General features: G+C 39.8%; 1 protein-coding gene across 1 annotated transcript; it reads right to left on the bottom strand.

The window, feature by feature from the left end:
* Positions 1-449: 449 nt before the first annotated feature.
* On the bottom strand, positions 450-15,019 carry COMMD8 (COMM domain containing 8). Its single transcript, XM_020284208.2, has 5 exons — positions 14,894-15,019; positions 11,028-11,183; positions 6,659-6,811; positions 2,446-2,601; positions 450-1,345 (listed from the first exon to the last, which is right to left on the bottom strand). The coding sequence occupies exons 1-5, from the start codon at positions 14,957-14,959 to the stop codon at positions 1,325-1,327; spliced, it is 552 nt and encodes a 183-aa protein (XP_020139797.2). The 5' UTR covers positions 14,960-15,019; the 3' UTR covers positions 450-1,324.
* Between the last annotated feature and the right edge of the window lie 870 nt (positions 15,020-15,889).

The raw sequence follows: 15,889 nt of genomic DNA, 5'->3' as shown, positions 1-15,889 counted from the left end.
AGAGTCTGCAAATACCAAAAGTCTACAACTATCAAGTCACACTTGCCTCATCTAATCAGTTGTAGGGTTTTCTCCTAAAATATTTTAAAGCATATCTTCTATGTCATTTCATGTATACATTATTTCTATAAATTATGTGCATTTTTAAAAAGCTAATCATAATGCCATTCCATTATCTTAGCTAATAAAAATAATAATTATTTGACATTTAATGCCCAGTCCCTATTCACATTTGTGCTGCAATTGTCTCCAAAATGCCTTTTTGTAGTTGCTTTTTGTCTAAGCCTATCCTCATCTGTATGGTGAGAAGAGTAATAACTGCTCTGGACACCTCAAAGAATAGGCTCGTGCTCTGAAGAGTCATAAAGCTTACAAATAGTAGGCACCAATTAATTATGTATTATTGATTAGTGAGTCATGTAGAAAGTCATTTGAAATAAAGCAATACATAAAAATAAAATAAGACGTTTTTATTTGTCCAGAATGCTTGTTTTTAAAGTTAACTGAGGCTAAAAATGGTTTTCCAATGAATGTGTTAATATCCAAAAGTGTTAAATTCAATATTAAGAGCTTGTAACAAAAATGAACCTGTAAGCAGTCTTATTTGCTATCTGAATATATACACTATACAATGACATATTTTCTTTTTATCAGAGCATAGTCTCCCAATCAGACACAGAGATGCAAAAGTAACGTGTTATTTTCATCTTTCCACAGTCTAGATTTCCATTTCTAGAATTCATAAACTCAAGATTATTCGTACAAATTTGGGGTGTTTTTTCTTGTTCATGTCTGATGAAGAGCTGTTCTCTAAGACATTTTAATTTTATAATCATTCCTTTGAAATATGAGAAAGATATGTAATCTCCTGAGTTATATATGCAGCTGATACATTCTTTTACAAAGTTAAAATATCACAAATTATATATCCATATGTCCTTGCTATTCACATAATTCAAGCAATATTCAAGTATATCTGTGCTTTGTGTGCTTACATTACTTTAGAACCTATTTTTTGCTTTTCAATAAAAGTATCTACAAAGATCTTGCGAATATTTAACAGATGAGGCAAAACAATCATTATGAAAATATAAACAGCTACTATAGATTTTTCGTCTTTCATTTTATGCATTTCCTGTCAACCATGTAATTTCCTGTTCTTCAGAGATACTGATGAATTTGTATCTCTGTAGTTGCAACACTGCTGCTTCCCCAGGCCGGTGCAGCAGTCCAGACGTCGCGGGGTTTCTGAACACACGGCATTCTCTGCCATATCCACTGCAGCGGCGAAAAATCTGACAGCGCTGGTGTTCGTCATTTCCAGCTATTTCAACTGCAGGACCACCTTAAAACGCAAAATGAGGGGAAAACATCAGGTTATGCCAGATTGATGTGGATATGCACTAAATACCACGCTCTGCAATCTCTGAAGAAGGGCGTGGAGGACTGGTAGCCAGCAAGGCAATGCGCGGTGACTGATGGCCCATTCCTGCTGGCTCCGGGGTTCAGATCTGGGAGTGTCTACACCAGCTCCACTGCGCGGCCACCCTTCACACCTTTAGCCCCACCCTGCCGTGCAGCCAGGGTTGAGGTGCCAAGTCTGGTCACTGGACGTGTGGAACAGTCATCGAGACACTAAAATATTCAAGCAAGTTTAGAGTATGGCGGGAAACTGAAGTTTATGGGGGTTTTAAGAAGGCAGGATGAAGAAGACTGATTGGCGGCGAGAGAGGTTGGTAAGAATAACTGAGACGAGGGAAAACACTGGAGAAACGCTGAGCAGCAGTGAAGGACACACACATATCAAAACAATTACGTTCATGTCTTCCTCAGAGCACGTTTCTACTGTTTAAATATTATTTTTCTCATTTATTAAACACTAGGAGTGGTTACTGTTATTTAGCCACTCTGTTGTAGATGTGAAGTTTGGGGACATTCATTGGTTCCATTTTGTCTCAACCTGATTTTGCCATAATAACTATAAGCCGTATTTTGTCTCCCGTACTTAGAGAATTATAAAAGCAAATTTCTATTGTTTGTCCAGTTAAATAAGCCACTTTTTTTCAGGATCATGACCTTTTTTAAATCATAAAAAGTCTTCAGAATCAACTAATTTCATGGCCCCAAGGTAAAAATTTTATTTTTATCACTGGTGAGCACTGAAGCAAAACAAATTCAGCTGTTAGAATAGCGCTATTATTCTTTCCAAAATAACTACATTGATACATTATGCTTAAAACTAAGTAAATGAACATTACAAGTTATAATTAATATCTAAAACCAGAGATCAGAGCATGCCAAAGTATTTTCTGTGCTAACATAAAAGTATCAGGGGGGAGGGGAAAAAGAAACATTAAAAGTGAACTATGATTTTTCTTATACTGCTTTTAGGGTATCAATTAAAACTTAAACATTTAAATCATATAACAAAACCAAAACAAATACCTTATTAGCTGCTTCCAAGGAATTTATTAGCTTCTGCAGCTCTTCTTTACTCATTTCAACAGAATACGGTTTTACTTCACCATTTTCTTTTACATCTAGATGAAGATGTAAAAGTGGCATTTGTAATGCAGCAATCTTGTCACTAGAAAGTGCAAGCTGTTTAAAATGAGGAAAACAGTAATTAATAAATAGTAAAAACGACGATATTAAATATGCATCCAAACTTAGTAACAGTACATTTTTGGCCAGATGCGGTGGCTCACGCCTGTAATCCTAACACTTGGGAGGCCGAGGCAGGAGGATCACTCAAGGTCAGGAGCTCAAAACCAGCCTGAGCAAGAGCGAGACCCCATCTCTACTAAAAATACAAAGCAAACTAATAGGCCAACTGAAATATATAGAAAAAATTAGCCAGGCATGCCTGTAGTCCCAGCTACTCGGGAGGCTGAGGCAGGAGGATCGCTTGAGCCCAGGAGTTGGAGGTTGCTGTGAGCTAGGCTGATGCCATGGCACTCTAGCCCGGGCAACAGAGTGAGATTCTGTCTCAAAAAAAAAAAAAAAAAAAAAGTACATTTTTAAGAAAGTATTCGTATTTGCTGGCAAGTATACCTTTCCTATAGGAAAGGTAAAAGAAATAAATTAAACTCATGTTTAATAGTCTTCACATAGTCTTCAAATATTCTTCACATATTCAAAGAATAAAAGGGAAAGGACACCGGATAAAAGGGAGGAAGTGGGTAGCAAAAAAAGACGACAAGCCACCAGTTTTGTGGCAGAAGTGGATAGCTAGATCAGAGACATCCCTGGGAAGTACCAGAATGACCCAATGCAGCAGGAAACACGGAGGTTTATTAAAGAAGATTAAAGACACCAAGATGAAACATCATGCACACGATAAATGAGACTAAAAATATGGGTAAACTCTCAAAAATTAAGATGCTTAATTCATGATCAGCTATCTACCAGACTATTGATAAATATGGTATCAAGATACAATCTTCGATTAGAGCCACTCAACAAAAAAAACACATTTACCTCGCTTCTTAGTTTGTTTCTGGAGTGTATACTAGGGGAATTGGAAGAACCAAATATTTTTGGTACTGATATACTTTTTAAAACAAACATTACAGCTTCATCAGCAGATGCCAAAGAGAAACTCAATTTTCCTGGAATCTGAGAAAGAAAAACCCACAGTAATAGAACCTTTTTTTTTTGTTTTTGGAGTGCTACCACTTGCAAAAAATGACTTATGCAAAGGTAAGGGATACCTTTCCTAACAAAAAAACTCAAAATATCTCCATTGTGGTAAACACACTACAGAATCAAATCCTTACTTCCTTTCTCTCACCTAAAAACAGGATCCATAGTTTCTGAGATTTTGAAGTATCACTTTCAGGTTGTCCACACAGGGGATAATTCTTCTCCTCAACATTCCCAACAAATGGTTTCTCAGCCTATGCTTGAATACCACCAATGAGGAGGAGCGTGCTACCTCAAGAAAGGGTTAAAATCATTTCCAGACACTTGCAGGTGTTAAAAAGTCCTTCCCTAGGTTAAATTTGAATCCATCTTTTGCAAATGATACACCTAAGCCTTTCTCCTCGTCTCTGGAACCATAAAACCTACGTATATTCCCCCATCCATATAGCATTCGTTTTTTTAAAGGTTAAGTACCATGCTTCTACTAGGTTTTATCTTTTTCCGGGTACATGGTCTCAGTGTCCCACAGAAATTTCACATACCATGATTTTAAGTTCCTGGTCATTCTTTACTTGTTGGGTTCCAATTTGTTTAATTATCTCTTAAGTTTGGCAGCCAGAACTAAAAGGATTATTAAACTAAAAAGATATAACAGTTGAAAACAGAATCTATTAGAACTACCTCTTGAAAAACTGCATTTCTACTAACAAAACGTAAGACTGAATCAACATCAATCAAGCTATATTTTGGTGAACCAAAACAACTAATATTTCTCATATATGCTACTATTAACAGCTCTTCCTTTTCTATGTTTATGAAAACATAAAATCTTTATTTAAATGAAAAATCCTCTACTTAGGTTATCCCTGATGAATTTATCTAGTCCATTACTGCAACTGGCTGTGAAATAATTTGATTTTGATTATGTATTTATATTACATATTTACTATATCTCTAGCTTTGTGTCACCCTCAAATTTGATAAGCATAATATTCAGACAAATGTTAAAAATGGCCAAGACAAGAGCCACAGGAACCTTCTTCTTAGCTAACACAAATTCATTCAATTTTGAACTTAGCTACTATTATTTTCCCATGTTTTTCTCCACTTAATCTACAAAGACAACATAGGGAAGTTTAGCCAGGGTCATGCTAAAATTAAGGAAAAAAAAATATATTTGTTTTCTCTTCATCTACTGATGTGTAAGTACCACACAAAGGACAAAAAGTTGGTCTGAAATTGTTCCTTATGAACCATACTGATCATGACTCTCTTCAAGGTGGTTTCAAAACTGTTTTAGTAACACATTACAGATTTCCCTCCTAGAAGCAGAATCACATTTACCAATCTCGAGAAAGCTATGAAGTCTAGAAAGCTGTAGCCAAAAATATATGTTGAAGATATACTGCCCCACGACTTGTGACATTTAAGGATTTACGGGTCTAGTTAAATTTATTACCAATGTAATGTTCCTATACACATGATTTGGATGTTTGTATCGTACCTATACCCAAGTCAATGCAGAAGATGTAATTTAATCTATCTTTGATTTCCCCTGGGACAATATATCCTTGAAATGACAAATTGCAGATATATAATATCATTATAAAAGAGAGTGGAGCCCCAGTGGGAACCTGGTGGGCTTTTTCTACATAGTGGACTCGAAGATCCCACAGGTCGTCAGGATGTTCGTAGGCTCTCCTCCTCCACACAAAGCGATACGGACACGCTTTTGAATCCCAGAAGTCAGAAAAGCAGAACCGGGTACTGCTGGCTGTCACCCTCAACAAACACAGCCCTCAGAAGCAGGCTTAGATTGAGCCCCTGAGAAATAGTTTATGAGAGAAAGACCCTTCCTAGCACCCCGAGGCAAGTATGGTAATATAACCATGAGTAAAAGGCAGGGTAACTCGACATGCCAAAGGAGTGGGTCAGGGACAACCACTATGCGTGAGTCTGCCTCTTTCAGGCCTCCACCCCAGTCGGAAACAAAGAAGTAGAAGAAACCCTGGGAAGTGTCTCCAATAGCGCACACCTCCCTGGTGTCGTCAGAAATGAAACTCTGGGTCCATCATACCAGAGGAAAGAGGCGTGCCATGGAAGAAGCGAGCCAAGCCCCAGAGGAGGGCCAGCCTTTAAGCGATCGAAAGTAACTGTTTAAGGAAAGGGAAAAATGAAAAACGTCAACATTTTTTTTTTTTGCTAACCTTTCTTTGATTATTTGCTCTGTCTACAGGATGGAGAGACCACTCCTTAGTGGGGATTTCCCAGGCTACTGCCTCTTCTGTTGATCAGTCACCTGTATGTGGTTTCTGCATTTGCAGAAGCTGGTCTCTCGGTCGCCTGCAGGGTGCTTGCCTGCCCAGCCCTGCGGCGGAAACTGTCTACAAGGCATCAGTCCATTTCGCCTTGTCAATCCGCATTGTTGTGGCTGTTGCTCATGACTTTTTTCGCCTAGTGATTTGTTATTGTAAATATACCGCCAAAGATCTGTGATGACATACGTAAGCATGAACCTCCCATCTGAAGCGTCGCCCCCATTTCAGCAGGGGCCGCTGGACACTGTCCCCCCTCCCAGATACGGAAGGGAAAGACTGAGACCGGGGAGTATGTAACAGAGGGAATGGCCTGGAAAATTTCCCCCCACTCTTTCGGGAACTTCAGCCGGGCCTGCATCCTTGAGGCAGGTTAAGTCTTCTTTTAAAACTCCCAGGTAATGCCAGTCCCCAACGTGGGCGGCTGGCAGAGTCCACAGGCGTCCTCTCTGACAGAGATGGGAAGATCAGAATAGTTAACCACAGTAACTGCCTGAAGCCTAGAACCCTGCCTTTAAAAGCTCTGTATTTCTGCCTATGTTCAGGGAATTTGGGATTCTGAGATGAGAAGGTCTATCATATTTCCTCCTTTGTCGGCAAAGTAAACTTACTTTCCTGCCTCCTCAAAAAAATAAAAAAATTTCTCCATATCCAAAAAGTGAAATTCAAAATATACATACTCATAAATAGATTCTCACCTTTAACTGCCAATCAAAATTCTGTAGTTGTGCAGAGGAAATATCAACTATTTCTCCTAACAGAGCCTGCTTGATCTCATCTTTCCTACTTTTCAAGCATTTCATGATCGCTTCTTGATGGCATGAGTTCAACTGATTCAACTGCTGAAATATCTATGGAAACAAAAATAAATTGGTCAGAAAATAAAAGGGATTTTCTGTTTAAAATGTAAAAGCATAGGTCCACTCTCACACACCTAAAAGATAGAAAAAGAAAAAAAGACAGAGAAATACTTCTGTAAGCACAAAAAGGATGAGAATGAGTAACCAGCAAATAGGCTTTAACAAATTTCTGCAAAACAAAAGGACTGACTGATGAAGCAGCATGGAAGTGGATATACCTGGAGAGCACCAAAGTGACACAGCAACACAGTTTGAGTGTCCCTGATCCTAAAATCAGAAACTTCTTGAGTGCAGACAGGATGCTCAAAGGAAGTGCTTATTGGAGCATTTTAGATTTTTGGATTAGGGATGCTTCTCTGATAAGTATAATTCTAATATTCCAAAATATTAGAATTGAAAAAAATGAAAAAATTCAAAATCTGAAACACTTCTGGTCCTAAGCATTTCAAATAAGGGATACCCAACCTTTATCACTATATCAGACAGTGTAGTCCTTGGCAATAAATATTACAAGAAATAGAGAAAAATGGAAAAAGAGCCATTCAACAGAAATAAATAACAAACATAAGCATGTGTACGCTTAATAGCATAGCTTCAAAATATATAGAGCAGCAAAACCTGGCAGTACTAAAAAGAGAAATGGATAAATCTACATTTATAATTAGAGATGTTAACACAGTTACTCTGAGTGACTGGCATAAACAGACAAAAAAAAAAACAGTAAAGACACAGAAGAATTGAAAATAGCCTAATCAGCATATAAAACACTATACCAAGAACTGTAGAATACACATTATTTTCAAATGTACATGGAATGTTCACCAAAATGTACCGTATGCTGAGCCATTGTACCGTATGCATAGCAAACCATGACAGATCTCAAATGACTGAAATAATACTGCTTATATTTTTTGACCACTGTGTATGTAATAAGGTCATAACTGATAAGAAAAGATAACCAACAAATTTCCAAATATTTGAGAATTAAGTAACATAATATTAAATAAAGAAATAAATAAAAATCAATCTCATATAAACTCTTCCAGAAAACAGAAAAAGGAAAACACATTTCCCAATTCATTCCATGGGCCAGAACAAAACTTATTTAACACCTTGACAAGAGTATTTCTAGAGTGGGGGGAAAAACACACAGGCCAGTATCATGCAAATACAGATGCAAAAACCCAAAACAAAATATTGGTAATTCAAATCAAGAGCTACATCAAAGATAATGCCACATGACCAAGGGGGTTTATTCTGGCAATGTAAGCTTAGTATGACATTCAAAAATCACATTAACAAAATAAAGGAGAAAAAATAATAAATTCGGGGGAAAAGCATTTGATAAAATTCAATACCTATCCATAGTAAAAATTCTCAGCAAAGTAGGAATTGTAGGAAACTTCTTTAATCTGATAATGGGTATCTACAAAATCATGGAGTTAACATACTAAATGGTAAAATAGTTAATTAACACTTTCTCCCTAACATTAGGAATAGACATATGTCTTCTACTGCTTTTTGTTTTCTTAAAAAAAATACCGTTTGAAGATGTTAGCCAGTGCAATAAGGTAATAAAGAAATAAAAAGTGTTAAAATTAAAAAAGAAACTGATTGCATACAACCTTGCTCACCCCAAAAAATCTACAATTAGATATAGTAAATAAATTTAGAAAGGTTGTTAGATACAGGCTAAGTATATAAAGATCAACTGTTATTTGTACATGCTCGTTAAAAAACAACTGAAAAAAGGGCCGGGCGCTGTGGCTCACGCCTGTAATCCTAGCTCTTGGGAGGCCGAGGCGGGCGGATTGCTCAAGGTCAGGAGTTCAAAACCAGCCTGAGCAAGAGCGAGACCCCGTCTCTACTATAAACAGAAAGAAATTAATTGGCCAACTGATATATATATATATAAAAATTAGCCGGGCATGGTGGCACATGCCTGTAGTCCCAGCTACTCGGGAGGCTGAGGCAGAAGGATCACTCGAGCCCGGGAGTTTGAGGTTGCTGTGAGCTAGGCTGACGCCACGGCACTCACTCTAGCCTGGACAACAAAGTGAGACTCTGTCTCAAAAAAAAAAAAAAAAAAAAAACTGAAAAAAAATTAAAGAACATAAAAAACATCATTTACTTAGAAACAAATCTACCAGAATATGTGTAAGATCTCTACAGTGAAAACTACAAAATATTAGAGAGGGAAATTGAAGCTAACCTAAATAAACAGAAAGCTACCCATGTTCATGAATTTGAAAGCTAAATATTGTTAAGAATTAAATTCTCCCCCCAAATGATCTAGAGAGCAGTCTAATCTCTATCAAAATCCCCCCAGGTTCTGTGGTTAAAATTGACAAGCTGATTCTAAAATGTACACAAAAACACAGAGGACCTTAAACAGCCAAGGCAATCCTGAAGAAGCATGAGGCTGACAGTGTTCTACTACCAGATATTATGATTTTATTTAATGTACCTTTAATTCTGCAGTAATTAAGAGCATAGTGTTGGCAAATATAGAAAAGCAGACTAATAGAATACAATAAAGAGTCCAGACACAAACCACACGCATACGGCCGTCTGACTTACAACAAAGGCTGCGCAGCAATCTTGTGGGGAAAGGATGATCATTTCAATAAATGGTACTGGGTCAACTGGATAGTGAAGTGGAAAAATCTGAATTTGACCCCCACTCCATACACAAATACTAATTCAAAATGCATCCGTAACATAAAGGTGAGAGCTAAAGCAACCAAGCTTCCATACAAAAACATACAAAAATACCTTCATGTCTTTGGCACAAATGTTTCTTAAATAGTAAATTAATAGCTCTAGCCATCAAAAAAAGTATTGACAAACTGAGCTTGATTAAAATTCAGAACTTCTATTCACCAAAAGACACCACTAAGAGAGTAAAAAGGCAAGCCACACAATAGAAGATACTTAAAATACATCTAGGCTGGGTGCGGTGGCTCACGCCTGTAATCCTAGCTCTCTGGGAGGCCAAGGCGGGCGGATTGCTCGAGGTCAGGAGTTCGAAACCAGCCTGAGCAAGAGTGAGACCCCGTCTCTACTATAAATAGAAAGAAATTAATTGGCCAACTAATATATATAGAAAAAATTAGCCGGGCATGGTGGTGCATGCCTGTAGTCCCAGCTACTTGGGAGGCTGAGGCAGGAGGATTGCTTGAGCCAGGAGACTGAGGTTGCTGTGAGCTAGGCTGACGCCACGGCACTCACTCTAGCCTAGGCAACAAAGTGAGACTCTGTCTCAAAAAAAAAAAAAAAAAAAAATACATCTAACAACGAACTCATATCCAAAATATCATAAAAATCAATGACAAACACATAACTCCATTTTTTTAAAAAGTGAGCAACCTACACAAGTGTGCTCAAATGATTTCTGACAAAGATGGAAAAGAAATTCAGGGGAAGAAGGATATCACATGACCCTGAGATTTTACGTGAAGATGTCTACCCTGAGTACGCAGGAGACACACATAAAAATGTTGCAGCAGCATTACTTGTAATAAAAGAAGCAATTACATAACTGTTAGTAGGGGGATAAATAAATCTTACTTAATTCCTATCATCAGATACTATACAAGGGGTTAAAATACATGAACTACATCCACATTTATCAACATTGATTAATCTAAATTAATCAACATTGACTAATCTAATTTTAAAATGCATTCATGTTATCATTTACAAGTTACACACTTAACCACCCCCAAATACTTCTATATATTGCTTAAAGATTTAAACATACACACTATATAGAATACAAAACACGAATGCCACCTTCAGGAGTGGTGTTCTCTGGGTGAGGGTATCATATCTAGTGGGGCATGAGGGAATTTAGGTTATCTGTGTAATGCTTTATTTCTAAAAACAAACAAACACAAACCTGAAACACATAAAGTAAACTGTTAACAACTGATGGTGGTAATGGGAATGTAGGTGTCCGTTATATAACTTCCTGTTTCCTTTTGTATGCTTTAAATGTTTCGCAATTCAAATAGTAAAAACAAAACTGCAAAAACACAGAACTTCCATGATCAGATTTTCCACTTACAATTATGAGGTTTTTGTTATATAATATGTATTACTTCCTGATGATGGTCCTTATATTATACAGTGCTCTAAAGATTAACTCAAAAAAAAACTGAGCATTATTTGTTATTTAGTATAAAGTATTGAAATGTAAAGTTACCTCTTCATCAGATAAATTTTTACCAACTACCGCTTTGAAAAATTTCGTAACATCTTCTAGAACACTCTTCCATTCTTTTGATTCCCAAATACTGTTATAATCCTGGTAGAGAGGATAAGCTCGGCCACAAATGCCATCAATTATTTTGTGAAGAAGCTGGAGAGAAAAAAGGAAATAAATTTACTTATAAGTAAAATAAAACACATTTCTCTTCCTTGTAGCAAACAAATGTTGTCGGGAGAAATTCATGTTATCTGCAAGAGAAGCTGAGGTTAAAATGTAGCTACTTTTAAAATTATTCTTATTAATTAAAAATCAAGGTCCACAAAAATCCCAGACTTTCTATTTAAGTCCACCTTCAGAAGCTAAATAATTTTATAAGTTATAGAAACTATATACTGAGGAGAAAAAAAAAAAAAAAAACTACTGCTTTTGCAATATTCCTGAAAGGAAGATGGTAAGTATAAAAATTTCACCTTAGGATCCTTAGACATCGTATTTGTAGCAATGACCAAACAAAGGGTACGACTTTTACATCAAAGTCTTTTACTGCAGATCCACAAAGCCTTTGCTTTGCCTCATTTTCACCATATTCATACTTACTTCTTTTGCTGTATTCTGAGAAAGCCTCAGTACCTTTTCTTTTTTTACATTCCCTTCCCTCTACTCTTAGTATCAGCAATGAAAATCCTAACACATAGATAACCGAACATAGTGATTAAGACTGTGGATTTTGGAACAAAACTAGCTACTTTGAATCCTAGTTCCACTATTTTCTAGTTTTATTCAAATATTCTGTGTCTCTGTTTCCTCAAGTGTAAAATGAGTATATCACCTATTTTCATAATGTTGCTGTAAGGATTAAATAAGAATATATGCAAATCGCTTGGCACAGTCCTAGAATGTACAAAGTACTTAAACATTGCTAGCCACTGTTATCATTTTATTATCACCACTACTATTCCTCCTACAATTCATGTCTTCAACATGTATTGAGTAACTACTATGCCAGTACTGTTCTAGGCAAACATTTAACATGGTGCTCACTCTCAGGTGATATCTGTATCTTATAAGAGGAGTATTTGAACCCAAATAACTTGGAAATAACATTTAACCAGCAATTACTCTCCTGGATCATATTCCACTCCATTTTAAGTAATAATTCCTTCCCTGTAACACCACACATACCAGAACAGAGATGAGCAACTAGTGATTTCCATTTCCCAATGGTGCCTGATGTACTAAGCAAATTTTTATTTACCATAAATCTTTATTTACCATAAACCAACCAATGTACTTAATTTAAAAATCATTCAAAATTCTCTACATATATTCCATCTTGTCTCATATTGCCCCCATGCTAAAGCAAAACCCAGAATTAAAAGTAAAAAAAATACAAGTGCTATATTTTTTTATTATGTTTTCTATTCATTCACAAGTATGTAATGAACACTTCATTCCAGTTATTAAATAAGAAAATGGAAATACAAAGAAAAAACAACTATAACAGTTACCATTTATGGAATCCTAACAAGGAACCAAGCTCTGAACGGGTTCTCACCACAACCCTGTGACATGCTGCTATTCCCATTTTACAAATGAGGAAACTAAGAATAAATAAAATAAGCCGCTACCATAACAGAGTTTTAATCTATTAGAAAAAAGCAGACATATAAATAAATAAATGCAACTTAGAAAGATAGGGGCTACACTAAAAGTTTATACAATATGCAAAGGAGCACAGAGAGGAAGCGAGGAAAAGGCTAAGTGTTATTAATAATAAAAGGACAAGTAGTTGGCCAGGCCAACAGGAGAGAAGGGCATTTCTAATCACAAGCAACCGTATATACATAGACTGAAAAGCGTAAAATCACACTGCTTGACCAGGGGCAGAGCAAGCCATTTGGGAGGTGAGGGAGGAGTTTGGGGACAAGGCTGGAGAGGTGGGTAGGAAGGAGCCTAATCAAAAAGGGCCTTGTATACAAGGCAAAAGAGCCTAGACTTTAACCTGTGCTCAACAGGAAAGCAACCTCCTCATATATTTGCATTATTTTTTCCATAAATTTGCCAACAGGCTAGGAGATGTAAGGAGAGAAAAGGAGAGGGGTAAGACCAAAAGGCCCACCCCTCCATATCCACCCTGCCCCCACACACCCCATTTTTGGTTGATGAGCAAAAGATTATGGGGGCCTAAATTGCTGAGGACACTCAGCATGGCTGCAGTAAAGAGGCAAAAGAGATGTGAAAAGGAGAGGCCAAGGATGAAATCCAGGATTTCAGGTTGAGTGGGTAAAAGCTGATGCCACAAACAGAAAATGCAGGTATGGAAGGAGAAGGTCCACTGTTTGGGAGGAAGAGGAGCTCAGCCAAGGACATTAAATTCGAGGTACCATGACAGAAGCCCTATACTCAGGGAAGAGATTTTTGGCTGGACACAGAGATTTAGAAGTCATCAACATTGGCCGGACAAGGTGGCTCACACCTGTAATCCTAGCACTCTGGGAGGCCGAGGCGGGAGGATCGCTCAAGGTCAGGAGTTCGAAACCAGCCTGAGCAAGAGCCAGACCCCATCTCTACTAAAAACAGAAATTAACTGGACAACTAAAAATATGTAGAAAAAATGAGCCAGACATGGTGGCCCATGTCTGTGGTCCCAGCTACTTGGGAGGCTGAGGCAGGAGGATTGCTTGAGCCCAGGAGTTTGACGTTGCTGTGAGCTAGGCTGACGCCACGGCACTCTAGCCTGGACAACAGAGTGAGACTCTGTCTCAAAAAAAAAATAAAATAAAATAAAAAAATAAAGAAAGAAGTCATCAACATATATGGTAGTATATAGTATAGGCCTTATCGAAGAAGTGAGTAGAATAAAGACAGCACAGCGGAATGCCAACTAAAAGATGCTCTGTCAACAGATGTGCGCGCACCTGTTCCTGCTTTGCCACTTACTGCCTGGACAACCTCGGGCAAGGGGTACTCAAAACTCCCGGCTGACGTTTCAGTTTCCTCCCTTGTAAAATTAAAGAAGAGAGTTGAGGTGCTTTCTTTCTTGATCCTGGCAGTAGTTAATCCCGCTCTGTCTCCCCCACTCTTTCCCCACTGTAAATGGAAGAGAGGGAAAATGGAAAACTGCGACTTCCAAAAGACGCCCCAGCTGTGTCTCAGGCACCATTCCGCCTGCTCCCATCAGGGCGCGCTCAGCGTTAGGGGAAAAAAAAAACTGGCTGGACGAATGGAGGAGGCTACTTTTCCCAGACCCTCCCTAGCCTAGCCGGGGTTCCCTCACAGACTCCAGGAGTCAGCAGTGGATAGTCTGTCACCTTCTGAGATCATCCTAACCACAGTCGCCCGTTATCTGCTGCCTTCCAAACGCTAACCAAGTTTATTTTTTTTTTCCCCCTTTCTGTCTCCCTCCAGGGGGCAGGGCGGCTTCGATCCCGGCGTGCGGCAGGTGAGCCGGGCCCCGAGGTGAGCCGGGCCCCGAGGTGAGCCGGGGGCCGCTCGGGACCTGTGTGTTTGATGGATGAATGAACCGTTGCCAAGGACGCCGCAAACCATCCACTCCACGCCGTCGGCTTCCAAGGACTGCGCGGGGACCCCACACCCGAGCCGGGGTCGCAGGGTCCCGGCCGCGCGCGCGGGGGCGGGGTGGGCCGCCCCCAGGGGTGCGGGCAAAGCCGCTGGAACCCCAATTCCAAGGCGGCGTCCCGAGACGAGTGTCCCCAAAAGTCCCCGGGGGAGGCCGCCCGCATCACGCACCTTCCCCCTCGCCTCCGTGGGGCGCCCGCGCGGCGTCTGGGTCGCAGCCCGCCCGCCTGCCTCGCGCCCCGGGCCCCTGGCCCCGCGCCGCCGCCGCTCGCGTCCCTCACCTGCGGGCCCAGCTCCGCCGGCAGCTTCCGCAGCCGCCACAGCGGCGTCCCCTCTTCCGGCTCCATCCCTGCGCGCGCCAAGCCCGCGGCTGGGTCACGTGACGGGCCCCGGGTCACGTGACGAGGCCCCGGCGTCTCCTGCGTAGCGGCGACTCGCCCGTGTGACGCGCCCGGAAGGGGCGGGGCCGCGCAGGGGCGGGCGCGAGTCCTTGTGCGCTTGCGCAGAGACGCGGGCCATCCTTTTCCCTGGGGCTAATTAGGGGCGGGGTCTCTCTCTCTCTGCAGCTTGCAGGGATGTCGCTTTTACACCCTCTCCTGCTGCTTTTGGGGAGGCAAGGTGACAAATATTTCACCGCAGTTCGCAGAGCGGTGTTGAAATTTCTCTGCACGCCCTAGAAAACCATTTGATGAGGGTAACCTGAGGTTTATTTGGGTGCTCCAGGGGCCAATGTCCCAGAGTTTTAACCCATGTCTCTACCGAAGTGTGCTGATTGGGAAGGTAAACTGAGGGTTCAACGAGAGAGCAAGGTCCTTTAGATGTATATAGTTAGTATCCAAAAAAGAAGGTACTGATTCCACCTCGTTGGCAGGTCACAAACGTGGTCAGGGAAATCACTAGGATTGTTAGGATTTAGCAAATAAAAATACAGGACTGCCCAGTTCATTGTGAAATTTCAGGTCACCTATGCATAATATTCTGTCATAAGTGTGCCATGAATATCGTAAGGGATATACTTAAAAAAATATTATAGTACTCATTGTTTATCTGAACTTCGAATTTCACTGGGTGTCCTGTATTTTATCTGGCAACCCTAAAAGTCAACTTACCCAAAGGCAGGGCGCGGTGGCTCATGCCTGTAATCCTAGCACTCTGGGAGGCCAAGGTAGGAGGATTGCTCAAGGTCAGGAGTTAGAAACCAGCCTGAGCAAGAAGGAGACCCCCGTCTCTACTAAAAATAGGAAGAAATTAATTGGCCAACTAAAAATATATATAGA

The sequence above is a fragment of the Microcebus murinus genome, chromosome 26 (genome assembly GCF_040939455.1).
Source record: "Microcebus murinus isolate Inina chromosome 26, M.murinus_Inina_mat1.0, whole genome shotgun sequence".
NCBI classification, from domain to species: Eukaryota; Metazoa; Chordata; class Mammalia; order Primates; family Cheirogaleidae; genus Microcebus; species Microcebus murinus.
The sequence above is the reverse complement of the archived record's forward strand: the minus strand, read 5'-3'. Positions and strand labels throughout refer to the sequence as shown.